Below are 23,246 nucleotides of genomic sequence, written 5' to 3'. Positions count from 1 at the left end.
TGTCTCAATTCATCTGTGAACCCTTGGGCTTGTCTCAAGCGGGGACCCAGGCAAATCAAGACACAGCCATGAAAAGACAGCTTATGAGACACAGGAAGGGGAGTAGGCCGTTCCTGGAACTGGGGCTGGCACTGCCCAAGTGCAGGGGATTGAGCGACAGGGGTCAAGTGCAGGGACAGCAGCTGGCCTCAAGGCCACACACGGGATTTTGGTCATTCCACTGGGGCAAGGGGGAGCAGTGGGGTTTTAATCAAGGCAGACATGATCCAGTTGGACTTGAGATCCCTACAGCGTGGAGCAGACTTAGAGGCCACTTCCTCTGACTCAGCAGTGAGCAAACTCTTCCCACAAAGGGCCAGAAAGTAAACATTTTAGATTTTGTGGGCCATGAAGTTTCTGTCCACCTTGCCATGGTGGCTTGAAAGCAGTCACACGATACGTAAACAAATGGATATTGCTGTGTTCCAATACCATCTTTTTTTTTGAGACGGGAGTTTCACTCTTACTGCCCAGGCTGGTGTGCAATGGCGCAATCTCGACTCACTGCAACCTCTGCCTCCGAGGTTCAAGCAATTCTCATGCCTCAGCCTCCCAGGCAGCTGGGATTACAGGCATGAGCCACTGAGCCTGGCCTCCAATAACATTTTTTTAATGGATATTGAAATTTTCCTTTTTTTTTGAGACAAGGTCTCCCCGTCATCCAGTCTGGAATGCAGTGGCACGATCATGGCTCACTGTAGCCTCAACCTCCTGGGCTCACAGGCACACCACACCACACCCAGCTAATTTTCAGATTTTTTGTAGAGATGGGGTTTTGCCATGTTGCCCAGGCTGGTCTTGAATTCCTGGGCTCTGGTGATCTGCCCACCTCGGCCTCCCAAAGTGCTGGTTTTACAGCAATGAGCCACTGCACCCAGCCATGAAATTTTAATTTCATGTGTCACAAAGTATTTTTTTCCATTGAAAAACCATTCTTAGGCCAGGCATGGTTGGCGCCAACCCCATGAGCCCACTGGACCCCTCCAATACAGAGCATCTGTCCATCCTTGTCAGTGGTCAGTGTCCATTAGACCTGGACTCCAGGGCAGGGGCCAGCCCTGTCCATCTTTTTCCCCGTGGCTTGCACAAGGCCTTGCACAGAGAACGGATGTCTGCATCTGGGAAATTACTCCCTTGGTTTTCTTGGCCTTAGTTCTCTGTGGAAACTTGCTGGTGATTTCCCTCTCCTGTGGCACTGTCCTGAGCTCAAAGCCTGGATGCCTCCCCACCTGCATCACTCATTCATTCAGCAAACATTTCTGGGGCTCTGAGTCAAGCTGCATGCACTGGGGACTTCGGGATTTATAAAATGTCCTGGACCCGGCCTTTGCTCTGCTCCACTTTGTGAAGCTTCCAGAAAGCTCCAAATAGTTTCAATTCAGTGTCATAAATGAAAGATTATTCTGATAGTTGAAATAAAAAGCAATTCCACGCCTAGGTTATAGATTTAATTTATTGTCTCCAAAACAGAAACCCAAAATGTTTTTATTTATATATTGTGAAGACAGGGCCTCACTCTGTCACCCAGGCTAGAGTGCAGTGGTGCAATCACAGCTCACTGCTATCTTCCAACTCCTGGGCTCACGTGATCCTTCCTTGGCCTCTCAAAGTGCTGGAATTACAGGTGTGAGCCACCGTGCCTGGCCTAGAAACTCTTTAGATGAGCTTACCGAAGCCCGAATTGCAGTGCAGTGTGAACAGGTAACAGGATATTCTAGCACCTGCACTACCCCATGAACAGCCCCCCTTCCTCTCCCTCTCCACAAAAGAACCACCAGCCTGTGTGCCAGGGGCCACCTGGATGCTTCCATGTGATACTCAGATCTCAAAGCTGTGCAGTAGCTTGAATTTAAGTCATGTGCTCACACTGTTGGCTCTCAGCAAACTGCCCCGTGGACATGATGTGTCATTTCCGCATCATGCAGCTAGAAGAGGACTCCTCCTCAGCCAGGCATGGTGGCTCACGCCTGTCATCCCAGCACTTTGGGAGGCCAAGGCGGGCGGATCACGAGGTCAGGAGATCGAGACCATCTGGCTAACACAGTGAAGCCCCGTCTCTATTAAAAATACAAAAAAATTAGCTGGGCATGGTAGCAGGCACTTGTAGTCCCAGCTACTTGGGAGGCTGAGGCAGGAGAATGGCGTGAACCCAGGAGGCAGAGCTTGCAGTGAGCTGAGATCACGCCACTGCACTCCAGCCTGAGGGACAGAGCGAGACTCTGTCTCAAACAAAAAGAGGACTCCTCCTCCCTTCCCTCTGTGGCTAATGTCTAACCTGGATTGTTGGACTTCAGGTTACTTCTATTGAACTGACTCAGCTGCCTTATTCTCAGTTGTACCGTGACATTTAGGTAAAGAAACCACTAAGGGCTGAGAGGAAAAATAATCCTTCAGTGTCTGGAGGGCATGAAGTTATTTTCCAAGTTCAAGGTGATTTGGCTGGAGTGGTAAACACTGCTGCAGCAGGAAAGCCGCCAGAGGCTCCACGAAGATGCACGGGCATCACCAACCCCAGGGACACTGTGCACAGTTAAATTTGATTTTAACATAGTTTTCAAAAGTCACAAGTCTCTTATTTTCTCCCCAACCATTCAGAAATATAAAAAGCTACGAATGGTTTGCCTGGTTTGCCAGCCCCTGACTTAGGACCATGTCAATCTAGAGAATCCAGGTGCTGAAGCAGAATGAAGCTTGCACCCCAGCCCCTTTTTGGCTGGTTGCTGTTAGTGGAAAGAACACAGCATTATGGTTAGTGCAGAATCTGGAATTTTCAGACCATCCATATGGCTGACGTTCCCCTCCTTCTGTCCTGATCAGGAACCAGGAAGTGGCCAAGAGGAGATGATGAGAGCCCAGGAGGAGGCAGGGTCAGTCTTTGTGAGCAGTGTTTTGGAAGGCCAGGAACAGGAGTTGCAGGTGGTGCATGTGGGTGCCTTGGCTCTTGTCCCATGGTTGGGTGGCCCAGAAAGCCTGAAGTAGAGAAAAAGCAACAGCAACCCCTGTGCTAGACCTGAAGGTGACCGCCTGGCTAAGCACATTACCTGCCAAGACCCTCCTCAGCAGCCACGCGGCCCAAGGCAGGGACACTGCACGCATGCTCCCTGTGCACAGAAGTTCCGGTGCAAGTAGGGTGTGGCTGGAGAAGAGGCAGTTACAGTGGACGCACTGATTCCATGGCTGTGGAGAGCACCATCACCCTTATACACTGGGAGAAGCCCCTGAAGGGGCAGGTGGGAGGTCACCAGTCAGGAGTTCCAGGCTCCCCCTGAATGACCAGGACTATGGAGACAGGGTTGAGGTCTGTCTTACAGTTGGCCTCATGCCTGTGAATATCAGCATTAATTAGATGCTGTGTGAGAAAAATCAAATGGACAGGGTCCCAGCCTGTTAGATTAGGGTTGAGCAGCAGATTCACGTGAAAATTCAATTTCAGCAAAAAAGCATCAGGCCTTGAGCAAGCCACCTGCCATCAGCCATGCCTCCCTCCATGTTCCTGCATGTGCCAAGAACCCCACCGTGCTCCACCTGGGCCACTTCTCAAGGTTGTGTCGGCAGCAAAAAACCTGAGGGGTGAGGTAATGGCCCCCCAGCTCCCAACAGAGCAGGCTCACTCCTCACCTCCGAGTTTCTCAACTGTGCCTGCACCTGCTGGGTCTCTGCATCATGGGAATGGTGGGCAAAAGAAACTGATAGGGCCCTGACAACCGTGGTGAGTAATCTGCCTGCCGTCCCCTCCTAGGTGGAATGGCTACAGGATTTCTCGTAAGCTTCTACAAAGAATAAAATCTCAGACCCTCAGTTCTTGGCAGTCTTTCAGGCTGAGTTTTAAGGAAAGCTGTTCCACAGCATAAATTACATCAGACCTGTGTGGCCTCCGCTGCAAAGTGAGGCAACTGAGGTTCTCCTCCCTGACCCTGTCCCTGTTTCTCCTCTCATCTCTCCTTTCACCCTATGGTCCGCTGGTCTACCCCCACTGCAGCTCAAGTTCTTTTCCCTACCATTGTTTTTCCCCACTTCCTCTCCCTAAGTTCTCCCCAGAGTCCTCTTTCCCCACTCCCTGTCCACCTTCTTCCTAACCCACTCCCTCACCCCAAGTTCTTCGCTCAACCATCTTTTCTTTGCACCATCTTCTTTCCCCACTCCCTCTCATCACCCCTTCTTCTCAGGTTCTTCTCCCCACATTTGTTTTCCAACCACCTTCTTTCCATCCTATTTTCTTTTTTTTTTAATATATGGAGTCGCACTCTGTCACCCAGGCTGGAGTGCAGTGGCATGATCTTGGCTCACTGCAAGCTCTGCCTCCTGGGTTCACATTTTCCTGCCTCAGCCTCTGAGTAGCTGAGACTACAGGTGCCCGCCACCACACACTGCTAGTTTTTTTATATGTTTAGTAGAGACGGGGTTTCACCGTGTTAGCTGGGATGGTCTCGATCTCCTGACCTCATGATCCGCCCACCTCGGCCTCCCAAAGTGCTGGGATTTTCTCCACTGTCTTTATTTCCTCCTCACCACGTTCCCCCCCATCAAAAAAAAAAGTGGGGCAACTAGGCCAGTACAAGACAGTCATCAGCCTGAGGGTCTGTGCACACACGGGTGTGCTGGAGATGCTGGCATGGACAGGGGTGGGGGTACTTGCATTTGCTTGACTGCTCGTTCTCTGACAGGTACAGTAAGGTGTGTTCCTCTACATTGTTTCCTCAGTACCCTCTCAGTGCGTGTTTTCAGATACACAAATAACGCTGTTTCAGGGAGGGCAATGATGTCCTGGGTCACACCGCAAGCCCCTGGGACACAAGTGTGACCTCAGAACCCTTGCTGTGACACCTTGCTTCTGTGCCTGGCACTGGTATATGCTCCATGAATGCCAACCACACCAGTAATGATGGCGTGTACCTGCTAGCCCAGCCTGCCTCTCTGAAGGGGATAGGGCTGGGCCCTCTGGTCCTGGGTGGCTGGGTTAAGTTCTAAGATAAGGACCTAATGTGAAGTTGGAATTCTAGGCACTCCTGGACCTCCTCCAACATGAGCTAATGCATTTCCTTATTGTTGAAGCCAGTGTGAGCCATTGATCCTTAAGGGAAAACAGTTTAGGTAAATTATTTTAACCTACTCAGTCTAGCAGTGCTCGTAGAGCCTTCCTTGTGCTGCTTCCTCATTCACAGGGACCTGTGAACTCAAAACTGCAGACTGCACCCTGATTTTGAGGGACACAGGCTTTATTGAACAGGTTAAGGTCAAACATTTCAGGAAATAAACATACATTTTGTATAAAGTTGGATATCCTTTTTTTTTTTTTTTGAGACGGAGTCTTACCCTATTGCCCAGGCTGGAGTGCAGTGGCACGAACTCAGCTCACTGCAAGCTCCGCCTCCTGGGCTGACGCCATTCTCCTGCCTCAGCCTCCCAAGTGTCTGGGACCAGAGGTGCCTGCCACGACGCCCAGCTAAATTTTTGTATTTTTAGTAGAGACGGGGTTTCACCTGTTACCCAGGATGGTCTTGACCTCTTGACCTCGTGATCCGCCTGCCTCGGCCTCCCAAAGTGCTGGGATGACAGGCGTGAGCCACCACACCCGGCCGGAAGTTGGATATTCTTGAGAGCAATTCCGAACCTTTACCAACATTCTACGTTTGTCAGTATAAATGATCCCATATAAAATAAGTAAGGCTGTAGGTTTATTCACATATATACACATTTATATATACGTGGTCTATCCTGTGTGAATTTTTTGATGCTGGGTAAGCCTTGAGCTCCGATTAAAAGCTTTGCCACAGTCATTGCATTTATAAGGCTTCTCCCCGGTGTGAATTCTCTGGTGTATAATTAGATGTGAACGCCACCTAAATACTTTCTCACAGTCTTCACACTGATGCAGTTTCTTTATAGTATTAACCTTTTTACGGCTCACAAAGGTGGACCCTTCCAGGGCATTCCCATATTCGTAAAACCACTGGGCTCTAGTGTGTATTCTCTGGTGTTCAATAAGATATGAGCTCCGGCTGAAGGCTTTTCCACACTCACTGCACTCATAGGGCTTCACTCCTGCATGAATTATCTGGTGTTGGAAAAGGGTTGAGTTTTGACTGAAGGCTTTCCCACATTCATTACATTTATAGGGCCTCTCTCCGGTGTGAACCCTTTGATGTATTGTAAGCTGTGTGCTCATGCTGAAGGCTTTTCCGCATTGGAGGCATTCATACGGCTTCTCTCCTTTATGGATTCTCTGATGGTAAATAAGGCTGGAACTCTGACTGAAGGCTTTTCCACAGTCATTACACACATAGGGTTTCTCTCCAGTGTGGATTCGCTGATGCTGAATAAGGTGTGAGCCCTGAACAAAGCCTTTACCACACTCATCACACTTAAATGGTTTTTCTCCAGTGTGAGTTCTCTGATGGCGAATAAGCCGTGAACTACAACCAAAGGCTTTTGTACACTTGTTGCATTTATAAGGCTTCTCTCCAGTGTGAATCAGCTGATGCTGACTCAGGCGAGAGATCCACCTAAAAGCTTTCCCACATTCATCACACTTAAATGGTTTCTCTACAGCGTGAATTCTCTGATGTGCAACAAGGCTTGGACTGTCTGAGGCTTTTAGAATTTGAGCTTTCTCCCCAGTATGCATCCTTTGATGCTGGGCTAGGGTGGAGCTCTGGCTGAAGGCCTTCCCACACTCCTTGCAAGGGTAGGGCCTCTCCCCAGTGTGAGTTCTCTGGTGTCTAACCAGCTGCGACTGCTGGCTGAAGGCTTTCCCACACTCACGACAACCATAGGGCCTCTCTCCTGTGTGGATTCTCTGATGGTGGATGAGGCTTGAGCTCTGACCAAAAGCTTTTCCACATTCCTCACATCTGTAGGGCTTCTCCCCAGTGTGGATTCTTTGATGCTGAATAAGTTTTGAGCTCAGGCGGAAGGCTTTTCCACACTCAGTGCATTTAAAGGGTTTCTCTCCTGTGTGGATTCGCTGATGCTGATTAAGCTGTGAGCAGAGCCTGAAGACTTTCCCACACTCTGCACATTCGTACGGCTTCTCTCCATGGCAGTTATTTGGATATTTCCCCTGCAAGCAGTCAGATAACTTTTTTTGGCATTCTTGACATGTGCTAATTTTCTGTGTATTAACTTCCCAATGCAGAGCGATGTTTGAAGTGGCTCTGACGCCTTTGCCACACCCCTCGCATCTCTGGGACATCCCTTCTGCACTCTCTCTCTGTCTTTCAAGAGGCTGACAATCCAGGCCGCTGCTTCCCAGCTCCTTACATCCCTGGGCTGTGTCCTTGGTGAAGGTCTTGGGAACCACAGTCTCCTCATTCAAACAGTTATTCTGGAAGGTAGAGCCTGTCACTTTCAGCCCAGGACTGCCCAGATGACTGTCTAACCAGACCTCAGAATCAGAAACGTCTCCAAAGCCAGGATTCTGAGGAAAGTCCTGTGGGGAGATTCTGACCACTGTCCCATAGGATTCTGATTTTAGGATGTCCATGTCCTCACAGACCTGCTTATTCTCCGTCCTAATCGTAGAATCTGAAATAAACAGGAACAAACAAAGACATTCCTTAGGCCCCATGCTCAGAGAAATGATAAGACTACAAATGTGGGGGCCGGGGCCCAAGGCTCTCAGGATGGCTGCCCTGAGCACTGTGAGGCCCCAGGTGGAAACGTGCAAGAGAAGGCAGAGCCTTTGACAGTTCTCAAATCTGGTTTCATACTTTTTACCTTGTTCACTCATTCAATAGCAATGAATGTTCATTATGCACTGGGCAGAGTGCTGAGAGCAACACAGCCTATGGCGGGGCTGGGGTCTGTGAGCAGACAGATCCATCCTACAGGGCACTGGTGTGGGGCACAGTCCACGCAGAGGCAAAGAAGACAAAGCAAGACCAGAAGGGTGGGAAGCTACCACGGATTAGGCTGCAGGGTCAGGGACTCCAGCATCCGAGCTGGCGAGGAAACAGTACAGGGTCTGAGTTCTGAATGGAGGGCATGGACTGTGATGAGGAAAACAGGGCTGGAAGAGCTGCCAAGGGACTTACTTGGTGAGCTCAGAAGAGCACTGGGCACCTATGCTGTTCATGGCTACTCCCTGGGGTGGGCTTCTCTGAGCAGGACCCAGCCCCCTCAGCTACCTCCTGGCTGCTGCTGCCAACTTGCACCTGGCCACCTCCCCTGCTTCTCCCTGGGCTGTGCGTGGCCACCCCCGAGACCACACTGACTTCTTCCCTGGGGCTGAAAGTTTCTGGAGGCCCCCAGGAGGCCTTCCAGACATCTGCGTTCCTTCTGGACTCTCCAAGTAAGCACAGGCTTCTGTCCTACTCTGTAACCCTAGAGGGCACCTCTGCTGAGGTCAGACATCTCGTTGATGTCTGTGATGACATCCATGACAGGAGGCAACCACAACACATGGCTATGGTCATGACAACCACGGTCCCCACCACGACACAATCATGTTCACAACCACAACCACGTGGCCACAGCTATAACCAGCCCAAGTCTACCCCACATGAATGCACAGCCCAGTTACAGGGCTTCAAGCTTCGGTTCCTGCCCACTCCTAACTGTTGGTGGTGAGTCTCTGGCTTCCAGGGATCTCCAAAGGTCTTCCTATCAGTCCTGGAGAATCAGAGCAGGAAGCCCTTTCACTTCACTGTGCAGCAGGGATGCTCAAGGGCCGTGAGGACAGGAGGCATCTCCAGGCCTGGCCTTCACGTGCTGCTTTCCCTGCACAACCACACCACCTCAGCATGCCTGCTCTTTCAACAGGGCTTGCTTGACACTCCTCCCAAGCCTTCCCCTGCTGTGAAGATAAGAGAGCAGGGTGGCCATGTGCGGTGGCTCACGCCTGTAATCCCAGCTACTTGGGAGGCTGAGGCACAAGAATCACTTGAACCTGGGAGGCAGAGGTTGCAGTGAGCCAAGATCATGCCACTGTACTCCAGCCAGGGCAACAGAGACTCCATCTCAAAAAAAAAAATAAAGAGCAGTGGCAGAGAGAGCAGGGCCAAGCTGACAGCAAGGCTTTGTTGGGGGATGCCAGGAACCACCCACGAGGGGGCACGGTGGTGGTCAAAAGCGTGGGGGTGCACAGCTGGGACCTGGCCCCTCCTCCACTGCTCTGGGCCAATATCCTTCAGTATCTGATGCTGACTGTACCAGCTGGGGACAAGTAACATATCTGGGCATTTCTGCCTTGCTTAATGTATTCTGGTTTTGTGCTGCTGCATATTTTATCTAAGAGGCTACATCCCTGCCCCGGACTCTTGGGTCTGCAAGCAACTGCTGGGTCCATCAACAGCAGCTCTCACCTACTATGGGATTCTATTTTTTTGTTGTTGCTTTATCACAGTAAGGACCACCTGCTACATATAAACCCACTGAACTATTTCTGCCAACTGTAGCTGGCTTTTCTGCCATGGCACCCTCTTTAAACTCCCCTGTCCATGTTGGAGACATTTTAATGGGCGGCTGGGTTTTAAATGGGCCACCTTATAGCTGAACCTCCTTCTCAGGGGGGCTGAGCAGAAAGGATAACATAGGAGTAGCCAGCAGAGCCAGTGAGGCCAGGGTTCCTGACCACTCTTCCCATCCCACACATCACATGCAGCCTTCCTGGGCAGCTGCAAGGCCCACAGGGTGTGAAGAGGCTCAGAAACCCTCCTTGTCCTTTGAAGCTGCCTAGGGTCATATGAATGGAAGGAAGACCATAGCCCCCACTTTATTTTTTTTTTTGAGATGGAGTCTCACTCTGTCGCCCAGGCTGGAGTGCAGTGGTGCAATCTTGGCTCAGTGCAAGCTCTGCCTCCTGGGTTCACGCCATTCTCCTGCCTCAGCCTCCCGAGTAGCTGAGACTACAGGCATGCACCACCACGCCTGGTTAATTTTTTTGTATGTTTAGTAGAGATGGGGTTTCACCATGTTAGCCAGGATGGTCTCGATCTCCTGACCTCCTGATCCGCCCACCTCGGCCTCCCAAAATGCTGGGATTACAGGCGTGAGCCACCGTGCCCGGCCCTACAGCCCCTATTTTTCACAACTTTGGACTGTCCAACTTGCTTCCCGAGGCCCCTACAAACCTGTGGCCTCTGTAGGACCTGGTCCTGCCCTGCTGCAGGAGTGACTGTGATGACCCAGCAGCAACTGAAGGGGAGGTGAGGAGCTACCTTTCTGCAGCTGAGATGCACGCAGACCCATCTCCTTTGTCACGCTGGGCAGCACACCAGCTAAGCAGGGAAGCAGAGCACCAGGCCAGGCGCCTGCCCATCAGGAGCTGATGCCGGAGGCAGCGGGTGCCCTGGTTAGGGCTGAGGACCCCAAGATAGGCTGAAGTCCTAACTTGAAGCACCTCAGAATGTGACCGTGTTTGGAAACACAGTCGTTGCAGATTAATTAGTCACCATGAGGTCACTGGGGTGGCCCCTAACCCAACATGACTGGTGTCCTTCTAAGGAGACGGCCACATGAACACAGACACACAGGGAGAAGACAGCCGTGTGAAGGAGTCAGAGATCAGAGTGAGGGAGGCATCCACAAGCCAAGGAACCCAAGGATTGCCAGAAAACCACCAGCTGCCCAGAGAGGCAGGACAGGATCCTTCCCTAAAGCCTTCACAGGGAGCACGGCCCTGCTGACCCCCCGGTTTCAGATTTCCGGCCTCCACAGCTGTGAGACAATAAATTTCTGTTGTTTTAAGCTTCCTAGTCTGTGGTTCATTGTTACGGCAGCCACAGGAAAGTAATGCACTCCTGGAGCCTGAGGGTCTGAAGGGAGCTGCCTCAGGGAATATGCTTACCTGAGGAGATGTTACTGAATGCCAAACCTAACCCTTCACTTGGATCCATCGGTTTGTATCTTTGCTTAACAAAAGTATGAGTAAAATTAAAAATAGAACAAAATGTGACATGATTCAAAAACAAGCTCTGTTTTTGTGGAAATGCATGGGTTTTTGTGTCTTGGCTCTTCTGCAGTTTGGCCTCTCCCAAGGCAGCCCCACAACGGGTCTATGCTCCCTTCTACGTGCTGGATGCTGCTTCCCCAGTGGCATTCCCAGGCATCCCAGCGTAGCCCCCGCGACTCACCCATAGCTACCCACAGTTGTGAGGCCCCTCCTGCAGTTTCTCCTCACCCCAGGGCTTCTCTGCGATGGGGTCTAAGCCTCACCTGTCTTGGAGGTCCTTGGTGCCTCTGTCCCCTCTGCTCCCTGCAGGTCGAGGACCCACGGCTCTTCTCCCTGCTCCAGCCGGGAGATCAGCTCAGGCTTGAAAACCAGGAATCCTGCTGTGTGTGCGGCAGAGAAGACGACAGTGTCAGCATGACAGGGAGCATGCAGCACAGGGCTAAGCCTTCCCGTTTCCAAATGAAAAGGGGCAGGGGGGCTACAAGGCACAGGCCAAGCTCCTGCAGGGAAAGGGGGTGGAGAGTGGGGAGAATCTGGGGACACAGCAGCCCTTTCTGTCCAGATCTGTCCAGCTCCTGTGGCTGGACGGCAAGGGATACCTGATTCCCACAATCTCCAGGCAACCCTGTCACCAAACAGTCTGCAAAGGACAGTCTGCCTCTACCCCTGGAACTCAGGGGAGAAAGAAGGAGAAGCCCAAGCTTCACTTAGCAGAGCCGGGCCTGTCCCTCAGTTCAGAGAGCAGAGATGCTCCAAGAGGCAGGGGTGGTTACAAAATAAGATAAGAAACAACGACAAATAGACAGAAACAAAGCACATTTTGCATCAGAAAGCTCCAAGGTCCAGTCCTCAGCCAGTGTCCTTCCAGTCTCAAGTCCCTGTACAAAGGATGCCTCAGGGCCTGCCTCCCTCGCTGCAGACTGGGTGGCAGAGACCTATGGGGACCCACCTGGCACCCTGCCTTCTTGGGGCCACCTGCCACCATACCCTCTTTGTGCCGGTCAGTACAGAGATGAACAGCTGATCCATAGGCCAGCCAAGGCCTCTGGTTGGAAGTTTCCTTCAGGGTTCCCCCAACTGGAAGGAAAAAGGCAGGCAGAGATTCCAAAGGCCTATCGCCAATAAGCTCAAACCCCCAGATGCAGGCAGGACTCCACACTCAACAGAAAATGCATATTCTCTCCAAGTACATGTGGAACGAAGAAACAGCCTTGGGTCAAGCCACAAACTGAGTCACAGACATGCCAAAGAACACCACCACAGGACACGCGACCAGGCAAATGCAACTCAGTGTGAAACTCACCACAAAATGGTACTTAGATGCCATTAGCTACTTGGAAACTACATAATAAATGACTAACTGGCAACTGTATTTATTATGAGTCAGAATTTATAGGATGCAGCCCAAGCAGTAAGTAAAGATAAAATGTTACTTATTTAGAGATATGGTCTTGCTCTGGCACTCAGGCTGGAGTGCAGTGGCACCATCACAGCTCACTATAGCCTAGACCAATCCTCCCAGCTCAACCTACTGAGTAGCTAGGACTACAGGTGCGTGACACCACACCCAGCTAATTTTTAAATTCTTTGCAGATATGTGGTCTCGCTATGTTGCCCAGGCTGGCCTCAAACTCCTGGGCTCAAACAATCCTCCTGCCTCAGCCTCCTAAGTAGCTGAGATTATAGGCATATGCCACTATACCCAGAAAAATTTTATACTTTTAGATACATTTACTAAAAATGATCATTTTAAAACACAAATGAGGTAAACAGTAAGTTCAAGAAGTTGAGAATGGCCAGGCATGGTGGCTCACACTTGTAATTCCAGCACTTTGGGAGGCCAAGTTAAGTGGATCACCTGAAGGTCAGGAGTTCGAGACCAGCCTGGCCAACATGGTGGGAGGATCGCTGGAACCCAGGCAGTCCAGGCTGCAGTAAGCCACTGCACTCCACCCTGGGCAACAGAGTGAAACTCTGTCTCAAAAAATTAAAAAAGCAAAACAAACAAACACTACACACATCAAATTCACATAAATAAAAAGGAAGAAAATAATAAATCTGGGGCAGGATTCAGAGAGCTAGAGAACAAAGACATATAAAAACATCCTCCAACCCAACCCCCCAAAAAAGGCAAAACCAAAAGCCAATTATTTGAAAACATGAATCTGACAATCTCATGACAAAACCAATCAAGGTCAACATAGTGAGAAGATGCTGCCAAAAAACAGAGAATAAGAGACACAATTACAAATATAACAGATTAAAAACAAAAGGAAATGCCAGGCAAGGTGGCTCATGCCTATAATCCCAGCATTTTGGAAGGCTGAGGCAGGACTGCTTGAGGCCAGAAGTTTAAGACTAGCCTGGGCAACATGACAGACCCCAACTCTACAAAGAAAGAAAAAACAGCTGGGCATGGTGGCGCACACCTATAGTCCCAGCTACTAGGGAAACTCAAGTGGAAGGATCACTTGAGCCCAGGAGTTCAAGGCTGCAGTGAGCTATGATCACACCACTGTACTCTAGGCTGGACAACAGAGCAAAACCCCAACTCTTTAAAAAAAGAGGAACTATAAATGCATAAATGCTAATCCAAGACTTTCCTTCCCAAAAGCCCAAGGTCCAGATGGTTTTACAGATTAGCTCCACCAAGTTCTACTTGTATGCCAAATGCCATTTATCAAACATGTCAAAATTATATAAGGACAATACACAAAAAGAAATACATAGGCCGGTCGCGGTGGCTCATGCCTGTAATCCCAGCACTTTGGGAGCCTGAGGCAGGCGAATCATGAGGTCAGGAGATCAAGACCATCCTGGCTAACATAGTGAAACCCCATCTCTACTAAAAATACAAAAAAATTAGCTGGGTGTGGTGGCGGGCACCTGTAGTCCCAGCTACTCGGGAGGCTGAGGCAGAAGAATGGAGTGAACCCGGGAGGCGGAGCTTGCCGTGAACCAAGATCAGGCCACTGCACTCCAGCCTGGGCGACAGAGCGAGACTGTCTCAAAAAAAAAAAAAAAAAAGGAAATACATATACACACATATATATATATATCCGTTTCACTTATGAACAGAAACACAAAAATACAATATTGGCTAGTTGAATCCAAAGGCATATCAAAATTTATATATAAATATCATGATTTAAGTAAGGTTTATTCCAGGAATACAAGAAAATATAACAAAGCAATTTCCTGCATTAATAAAGAAAATAAATCATGTGTCTCAAATGATGCAGAAAAAGAACTTGAAATTCAATATTTTTTTATGATTAAAAACAAAAAACAAAACTCCTTAGCCAAATTCTGTGGTTATGTAGATGCATTCCCTTTAAAATCAGGAACACAACATGCCCACAGGGTCCTGTTTAACACCACGCTGGTCACTGCAAAGACAGAGATGGGAGAAGTGAGGGCTGGGAGGGAAAATACCAAACTCTCATTTGCAGGAATCCTCCTGCTGGAAAACAGCAGAATCACCGAGGAACACTGATTTACCCAGGGAGTTCCACAAAGTTGCCAGATGTAAGATCATTCTCCAGAACCGACAGCATTTTTGTACTACAGCAATAATCAGCTAAAAATACATTCACAAAGCAAAAAAATCAAAACTTTTACATTGGCAGAAAACAGTTTCAAAGCACTCCCAATAAAAATTCCAGTGGCATTTTTTAGAAACTCAACTTATTCTAAAATTTGTATGCAGCCAGGCGCAGTGGCTCAAGCCTGTAATCTCAGCACTTTGGGAGGTCAAGGCGGGCGGATCACCTGAGGTTAGTTCGAGACCAGCCTGGCCAACATGGTGAAACCTCATCTCTACTTAAAATATAAAAATTAGCCAGGCATAGTGGCACATGCCTGTAATCCCAGCTACTCAGGAGGCTGAGGCGGCAAATCACTTGAACCCAACAGCCGGAGGTTGCAGTGAACCGAGATCGCGCCATTGCACTCGAGCCTGGGCAACAAGAGCGAAACTCCGTCCTAGAAAAAAAAGAATTAAACGGGTGAGTTTAATTCTTTTAGTATTCTTATAGTATTAAGAAACACTACAAAATTAAAACAAAAAACAAAAACCACCCCAAAATAAAAAACAAAGCCAAACTGGCCGGGCACGGTGGCTCACGCCTGTAATCCCAGCACTTTGGGAGACCAAGGTGGGTGGATCACCTGAGGTCAGGAGTTCCAGACCAGCCTGGCCAACGTGGCGAAACCCCATCTCTAGTAAAAATACAAAAAATTGGCCGGGTGTGGTGGCTCATGCCTGTAATTCCAGCTACTCAGGAGGCTGAGGCACGAGAATTGCTTGAACCTAGGAGGCAGAGGTTGCAGTGAGCCGAGATCACACCACTGCACTCCAGCCCAGGCGACAGGGTAAGACTTCGTTTCAAAAAAAAGCCAAAAACACAAATGAACAAACACAAAAAAACCAAAACAAACCAAAAGCAGGAAGCTGGCCCACAAGAGAGATTCAGGGAAGAGAACAGGGTTCAGAAACACCCCATTTCATAGATGAAAATGGTGGCTCCACATGTCAACAGAAAAAGGAGATGGGCTTTTTTTTTTTTTTTGAGACGGAGTCTCAATCTATTGCCCAGACTGAAGTGCAGTGGTGCGATCTCAGCTCACTGCAACCTCAACCTCCCAGGTTCAAGCGATTCTCCTGTCTCAGCCTTCTGAGTAGCTGGGATTATAGGCGTGAGCCACCACACCCAGCTAATTTTTGTATTTTTAGTAGAGACGAGGTTTCACCATGTTGGCCTGGCTGGTCTCGAACTCCTGACCTCAGGTGATCCACCCACCTCGGCCTACTTCAAAGTGCTGGGATTACAGGTGTGAGCCACCGAGCCTGGCCAAGGAGACTGTTTAATAGATGATGTTGGGGAAAACAGCTATGTGTGGACAAAATAAAACAGGAATTTTTACGTAACCCCAATACAAATGTGGAGCTGGGATACAGATGAGAAATATAAACTATAAAATCCACAGGAGAAAATGAAGTCCATCTCAGTGACCTTGGAGGAGGAAAGAACTTTTTTTTGAGATGGAGTCTCACTCTGTTACCCAGGCTAGAGTGCACTGGTGTGATCTTGGCTCAGTGCAACCTCTGCCTCCCAGGTTCAAGGAATTCTCCTGCCTCAGCCTCCTGAGTACCCAAGATTACAACCGCCCACCACCACGCCTGGCTAATTTCTGTATTTTTAGTAGAGACGCGGTGTCACCATGTTGGTCAGGCTGGTCTCAAACTCTGACCTCAGGTGATGTGCCCGCCTCAGCCTCCCAAAGTGCTGGGATTACAGGTGTCAGCTACCACGCCCAGCCAGGGAAGAACTTTTTTTTTTTTTTGGAGACAGAGTCTCACTCTGTCACCCAGGCTGGAGTGTAGTGGCACAATCCCGGCTCACTGCAACCTCTGCCTCCTGGGTTCAAGCGATTCTCCTTCCTCAGCCTCCCAAGTAGCTGGGACTACAGGCGCACACTGCCATGCCCAGCTAACTTTTTTTTGCCTTTTAGTAGAGACAGGGTTTCACTGTGTTGCCCAGGCTGGTCTCGAACTCCTGAGTTGAGGCAATCTGCCCGCCTTGGCCTCCCAAAGTGCTGGGATTACAGGCGTGAGCCACCGTGCCCGGACAGAACTTTTAAATAAAACTTCAAAGAGACAATCCACAAGGCAAAAACATGGTAATTACATTAAAATCTGACCTAACAAAGTTAACAAACACAAAAGAAGCAGAGAAGATTTTTTTTTTTAGACAGGGTCTCACTCTGTTGCCTAGGCTGGACTGCAGTGGCACAATCATAGCTCATTCCAACCTCGACCTCCCAGGCTCAGGCAATCCTCCCTCCTCGCCCTCCCAGTGGCTGGGACTACAGGCATGCAACACCATGTCCGGCTGAAAAAGTGATTTATATACACAAAACTAACCTGGTATTTATCATATTTGATAAATTCTAAGATAGTCTTTTTTTTTTTAGATGGAGTCTCGCTATGTTGCCCAGGCTGGAGTGCAGTGGTGCGATCTCGGCTCACTGCAAGCTCCGCCTCCAGGGTTCAAGTGATTCTCGTGCCTCAGCCTCCCGAGTAGCTGGGATTACAGGCATGCGCCACCATACCCGGCTAATTTTGGTATTTTTAGTAGAGACGGGGGTTTCACCATGTTGGCCAGGATGGTCTCGATCTCCTGACCTCATGATCCACCCGCCTCGGCCTCCCAAAGTGCTGGGATTACAGATATGAGCCACCGTGCCTGGCCCAAACATAGTGTTTTTATAAAACCCTTTCCCATCTCTTGGACGCATCTAGGATTGATGTCATCCGCCAGGTGGCAGCTGTGACACACCATCACTGCCTGTGCACACATGAGCTTGCCCCAGCTGCTCAGTCACTGCTGCAGGTAAGTCACCAGCACCATCATACAATACATGCTGAATTCAGCTGCTCTCTACACTGTCTTCAAAAGCTTTACCCTGTGACTTGGCACAGCAGCAGGACATTATAAATAGACAGAAGCCATGGAAAAAGAACAGCAGCTGTACCTTTGAGCCTGGAGAAGCAAACTGTTGCCGGGGGAATGACTGCAATTCCAGTTACTGGCAAATCAGCAACTGTGTACACACGGGGCCTGAGAGAGGAGGACAGGCACAGCAGGTGGAGCTGTTAAAAGGGATGGCTGCTACATGCCAAGCAAAAAAGCTCAAGCACCAACCTCACTGGATGAAGAAAATCCCAACAACACTTACGAAAGGCTGCAGCACCTCTTGATGGCCAGGCCCACAGGTTGCCATCATGTGGAAAGCACGGACACAGATAACCAAACCAGAGAGTGGGGTCACTAAAAGCTGTGAAGAAACATTAGAAGTACCCTTACTCCGGCTGGGCGCAGTGGCTCACGCCTGTAATCCCAGCTACTCGGGAGGCTGAGGCAGGAGAATCGCTTGAACCCAGGAGGCAGAGGTTGCAGTGAGCCAAGATCGCCAAGATCGTGCCATTGCACTCCAGCATGGGTGACAGAGTGAGACTCCATCTCAAAATCTCAAAAAAAAAAAAAAGAACCCTCACTGCCTACGTCTTTTCCTATTTCAGTGAGACGGGGTAAACCACGTCTAAATGAGTCTAAGAGGGCTCTTTAAAAAGTATAAAGTAAAATTAAGTGATAAAATGCATGTAATCAGTAGCATTCCAACTTTCTTAAAATAACGATGTGTACATAATTACATGTTTTACAAAGTAAGGCACCTTAGACAGAATGAAGAAACAACACCTTCAAAGTAATAAGACACAGCGGACCTAGAATATGGTCAAATGCCCTGAGCAGATATTTCACAGAAGAACCTGGCAAGCTAATGAGGGTGTGAAAATAGGCTCAAGCTCAGCAGGAATCAGAGAAATGCAAACTCAGACTACCAGAGCCTCCCACCGTACACTTATCTGACTGGCAAAACAGAAAGCTGGACTTTGCCAGACTAGCTGGGACAGAGGGGTACAGGCCTGATCCAACACCCCAAGAAGCTCCTGGCCAACCAACGATGCCCCTGTCAGTTCCACTCCTGATCCCCCAGCCCAGGCACTCTCTCGGGGGTCTGATGCAGCAGAGGGCTTAGTCACAGGCAAGAGGCCCAGCAAGGCCCAAGTTAGACGCACTCCCCTTCACCAAGTTGCAATCCAACGACATTACGCAGCTTGTGAGAACACAGGCATGGACGTAAAGAGCACCGTAGTGGCTGCCTGTGGCAGTGGTGGAGTTCAGAGAGGAGACTAACGGCAGGACAGGAGGGGCAAGGGGATGACAGCATCTGCATAGCAGCCGTGTGGGCGTCGCTGCCACCTCTTGCTCTGGTTGCACAACTTTTTCCTTAGATTCCTCCACCCAATAATTTCTCTTTTCTTGTCTAAGCTGTTTCAAGTTTGGATTCTATTTCTCTCAATTTAACAGCTTAGGAAAAAAAGAGGCTTTACTAACTCCCAGAATCCCACCCACTCCCTGGGGGCTGAACCCCACGACATGGGCAAAGCTAGGAACCAGCCTGGCACACCACTCATGAGTCCAAGCCCCCTGTGGAGCCCACAGGAGTCTGAGCATTTGGCCTGCATATCCCAGCCTCTGATGGAGGCCTGGCTGGGTGGGTGCTGACTGATGATGCAGGGGAAGGGGCCCCGAAGTGCAGCCTCACCTAGTCCAGCCACACTGCTGTGGTTCTCCAGCATCACTTCCCTGTAGAGGGCCCTCTGGCCAGGGTCCAGACACTGCCACTCCTCCCGAGAGAAGTGCACAGCCACATCGCCAAATGTTACCACCTCCTGAAAGGACACACACCAGCACCCCAGGAATCCCTGGGTGCCAGCCCCCTTCTGGCGCTGCCTCATGACATGTCTCAGGCAGGTGCACCATGGGGTTGGGCGAGACGCTCACCAGGACTCCTCTGCCTCTAATATTCTGGGGAGGGGCAGTCTCGGGGAGGAGGAAGGAACCCAGTCCACGGTGGTCATACAACCCTCCCCCCTCAAGAGCCTCAATTAGGCCCTGGTTTGGGCAAGGGTTTGCTCACTACCTTGGGGTTGGGGGCAAGGGGGCCTTCCTAAGCCCAGCAAGGGCCAAGGTAGGGTCTGGGCCCAGGCCCAGTGGGCAGAGCAGGAGGTGGGCCTTCACAGGACAAGCGAGGGGAAGGAGGCAGTCAAGCTTCCTACCATGAGGCTCAGTGGTGGGTGGGCATCCACGTGTTCTGGCCGAGAGACCTGTTGGCAATTATGAAAGGATTAGAGGTCAGGTTGCCAGAAGCCCAACTTCCAGGCTAATCAAGGGGGTACTGTGCTCTCTGCTCCTTTACCTCCAGCCCCAGATTTCTCTAGCAGAGACATGGGGCTGGGTTGAAGCAGCCATGGCACTTGAGTGAAGGAGGCCCACTGAACTCTTGTTCCTCTTTAGAGTGTATGTGTGTGTGGCATGTGTGACTCACTCCACAAAGCTGTAAGGAGTGGATGCCACGTGCCAGGCACTGAGTAATAGGGATACAGTAGTGCACACGAGGACCCTGCCTTCACGAAGCAGTCTGGCGGAGGAAAGAGTTAAACAACCACACAAATAAGCACATTGCAACCACGACAGCGCTCAAGTACAGGGAACTATGAAAGCCACTTAGACTAGAACGTTCAGTGTAATGGGTCACTTCCCCAGGGACCTCGGCTAAGGTAATGGAGGTGGAGAGAGCACTCCAGGCAGCAGGAATAGCATGTGAAAGGGCCTGAAGCAAGAAGAAATGGGGTTGGATGAACCAGTGTGGGTAAATTCCCGGAAGCAAGGGAAGGCAGTGAGTGACTGGAGGTTGGAGAAGGCAGGAGCAAAAATGACAAACTGTAGGGAAGACAAGAGTGGACATGGAAACCCCTGTCCTCAAGTACATAAATTCCAGTCTCCAGCTCACCTGTCGCCAGGATGGAACCAGGCACAGGGATGTAATCTGATATAAATCGTTCACCTCAATTAAGCCAATGACCTCAGACCCTCTATCTGCCCAGGCATTCCCCCGGGAGGTCGGAATGGGAAAAAGAGTCTTCGTATGGCAGCTTCTGGCCCAGAAAGTGGTTTGTGGGTGGAAGCCCCAGGTCACCGGCACAGGTAGGCTGATCCCCCCACCTGGCTCCTGACAGTGGGAATGCCCAGAATAGCAACCAGAATTTAGAGAAGACAAACAGCCTACCCCACCCAAGGCACCGTTATTTCCTCCACTGTCACTTATCCTAGGCCTTCCAGGGCAATAAATAGAGAAAAGGCTCTAGAAGGAGGTGATTTCGCAGGAGGGGGAGTCAGGGCTCCGGGAGTAGGCCCAGGCCTAGAGAAAAGGCCGCAGCTGGAGCTCGCCTTACTCAGGCCCCTGACACCGTGGCTGCCACGAGCGGGGTCTGCGGGGAGCTGGCAGACTCGGCCAAACGAAGCCCACCTCGCGCCGCTGCGGGGGAAGGTGGCTGGGCTCGACCACCTCCCACGCCAGGCGCTCAGGGCCCCGCAAAGCCCCCGCGCTTTCCCGACTGGAGGCCCGGGGGACGCGGGGACCGCAGTGCCGAAGGCGGGAGGGCGCAGGAAGCGACCAGGAGCACTCGGACCGAAGACAACCCGAGTCCGCGCCCGCCGCGCCGACTCACCCTCCCTGAGGACCACCCGAGGCTCGCAAACGCGCGACGCCGCCGGAAACGGGCCTTGGCCACCCGCGTCCGCCCCGCCCCGCCCCGCAAACTTCCGGCCGCCCTGGGCCGCTCGGAGGCCCGGCCATCTCTGTGGTTCTCAGCCCCACCTCCCAGGCTCCGGAGAAGGGGTGGAGTTAGAGCCGAGGAGGGGCGAGGCTAGGGCCCGAGGGACAAGAATCTGGGCAGGACTAGAAGCCCAGATAGGCGGGGCCGGTGCCTGGGGGCGGGGCTACAGTCGCAGTCGGGCAGGGGGCGGAGCCGCGAGGGAGAGGAGGGCCGAGCCCGGAGTGGGCGGTGCCTGAGCAGGGACGGGGCGGGGCCAGGGGCGGGGAGGGCGGGGACAGAGGAAGGGCCGGGGGCGGGGCCGGGGCGGGGACAGAGGAAGGGCCGGGGGCGGGGCCGGGGCGGGGACAGAGGAAGGGCCGGGGGCGGGGCCGGGGGCGGGGCCGGGCCGGGGCCGGGGGCGGGGCGGGGGCGGGGCGGGAGCTGGGGACGGCGGCTGGGAATTGCGGTCTCCGAGGCTCGGGGCTCGCTGGCGGGTGGGAGGAGCGGGGTCGGGGCGAGGCTGGTGGAGATCCAGGGGGTCGCCCGGCTGGGTCCTGCGCACCCCAGATCACCAGCTTCGGGCGCTGGTTCCCACCGAGGCTGTTCAAGCGCCGCTCGCCCGCGTCCGTGCGACAGGAGGCGCCTGCTGGGCGCGCTCCGGGCCCCGCCTCGCGGAGACGCCTGGCTCGGGCCTTGTCCCCAGTGGGCGGCTGGGGCGGGCGCGGGGTCGCAGAGCCTCCGGGACCCCGAGGAAGGGCGTCCCTCGGAGTTGCCCGAGGCCGGGCCCCGCGTCCCCTCGCCACTCGCCTCGCCCTTCTCCGGCCCCGCACCGCCCTCCACCCCGCCTCCGTCGGGTTCCTTCTTTGTCCGGCAGAGCCTGCGCGCCTCCCCCGGACGGCCACGGACTCGCAGCCTCGGCGAGGACGCTGCCTGCGTCCCGGCTGCCTGGACCTCCCCGCGTGGCTCCTGGCGAAGCCCAGCAGCCGGAGGGTGCCAGGTCCGCCTGACGCGCCCCATCCCACGGGAAGAACGAGGCGGGGGTCCAGGAGGGACGTAAGCCGGGCTCCCCAGGCGTGTTGATCCGAACCCGCGCGGGGAAACTTCCGCAAACCAAAGGAGGGAAGAGTCAGGCAGCCCCCCAGCGCCCCAGGGAGGCCCAGGTGAAAAACAGACGCCGGTCTCGCCTCTCCTGGTGCGGATGATCCCGGCACTCCCACCCCCGCCCTTGCTGCCCCGAGTTCGGCTCCCTCAGCCCCACGTCGTCTCTGGTCACCTAAGTGGACCCCAGCTGCTTAGGGAGCATGTCGCGAAGGATAGGGAAGGACAGGGGGTCTGCTTCCCCAGCCGCCCTCCAGACCCCCAGGGCTGGTAGGGGCCGGCAACCCTATGCCCCAACCTCGCCTGCTGCAGGTGAGGGGGGCACACCAGGGTAACACAGGAGCAGGAGGGGGAGAGAGCCTGGCGAGAGCATCCACCTCATAGGCACCTTCCTTGTGTCCAGGGTGCAGATGCCAGGGCTCTGAGGCCCTGAGGTCCTGTCTGTGGCAAGGGGGCTTCCTCCATTCACTGCATACACTGCCTGGCTGAGTCTAGAGGCCACTGAGCAAGCAGACCCTCCACAGCCAGGCACGCTCAGGCCCTCACATGGTCACAGTGCTTATGCTCTGGGCCAGCCTGGATTGCTCATCCCTGTCTGAGGTTGAGATTCACAGGGTCTTCCAGTTCCCCCTCTTTCTTTCTCTACTGATTGAGAAACACAGTCATTTGACTGCTCCGGGCCCTGGCCACTGCGTGTTCCCTGCAGCCTTGAACCCAGTCTGGGGCCTGGCACATTCCCTGATAAAACTGTTTAGGTTGCTTAAAAACACGATCAACCCTATTGCTAAACACGAAGAAACTGGCCCTGCCCTGAGCCCAATCCCTTAAATTCTCATCTAAGCTCCATAGCCAGACTCCCTTGCCGCAAACGTACCTGGGTGGAGCATCCCTTGCCTCATCATCGATCCCAAGAAAGCTGAAGCTCCATGTGAAAATTTCTGGAAGAAATGCTCTGGACTAATCACCATGGCATTTAGCGCTTCTTTCCTTGGA

General features: G+C 52.1%; 1 protein-coding gene across 20 annotated transcripts; it reads right to left on the bottom strand.

Annotated features, from left to right (window-relative positions):
* Positions 1-5,237: 5,237 nt before the first annotated feature.
* On the bottom strand, positions 5,238-21,194 carry ZNF7 (zinc finger protein 7). 20 transcript variants are annotated; one of them, XM_054499406.2, is made up of 6 exons: positions 21,069-21,129; positions 19,617-19,664; positions 19,103-19,229; positions 17,672-17,770; positions 11,194-11,310; positions 5,238-7,563 (listed from the first exon to the last, which is right to left on the bottom strand). In XM_054499406.2, exons 2-6 carry the CDS (start codon positions 19,617-19,619, stop codon positions 5,750-5,752), a joined length of 2,160 nt encoding a protein of 719 aa, XP_054355381.1. In that variant the 5' UTR covers positions 19,620-19,664; positions 21,069-21,129; the 3' UTR covers positions 5,238-5,749. The 20 variants fall into 20 exon arrangements, with proteins under 20 accessions (XP_054355381.1, XP_054355380.1, XP_063525342.1 ...); XM_054499405.2 differs by having other exon boundaries at positions 19,103-19,262; positions 21,069-21,127; XM_063669272.1 differs by lacking the exon at positions 21,069-21,129 and adding an exon at positions 20,867-21,057 and having other exon boundaries at positions 19,103-19,262.
* Between the last annotated feature and the right edge of the window lie 2,052 nt (positions 21,195-23,246).

Source organism: Pongo pygmaeus, chromosome 7 (genome assembly GCF_028885625.2).
Source record: "Pongo pygmaeus isolate AG05252 chromosome 7, NHGRI_mPonPyg2-v2.0_pri, whole genome shotgun sequence".
NCBI lineage: Eukaryota > Metazoa > Chordata > Mammalia > Primates > Hominidae > Pongo > Pongo pygmaeus.
This window is presented reverse-complemented; position numbering and strand designations above follow the sequence as displayed.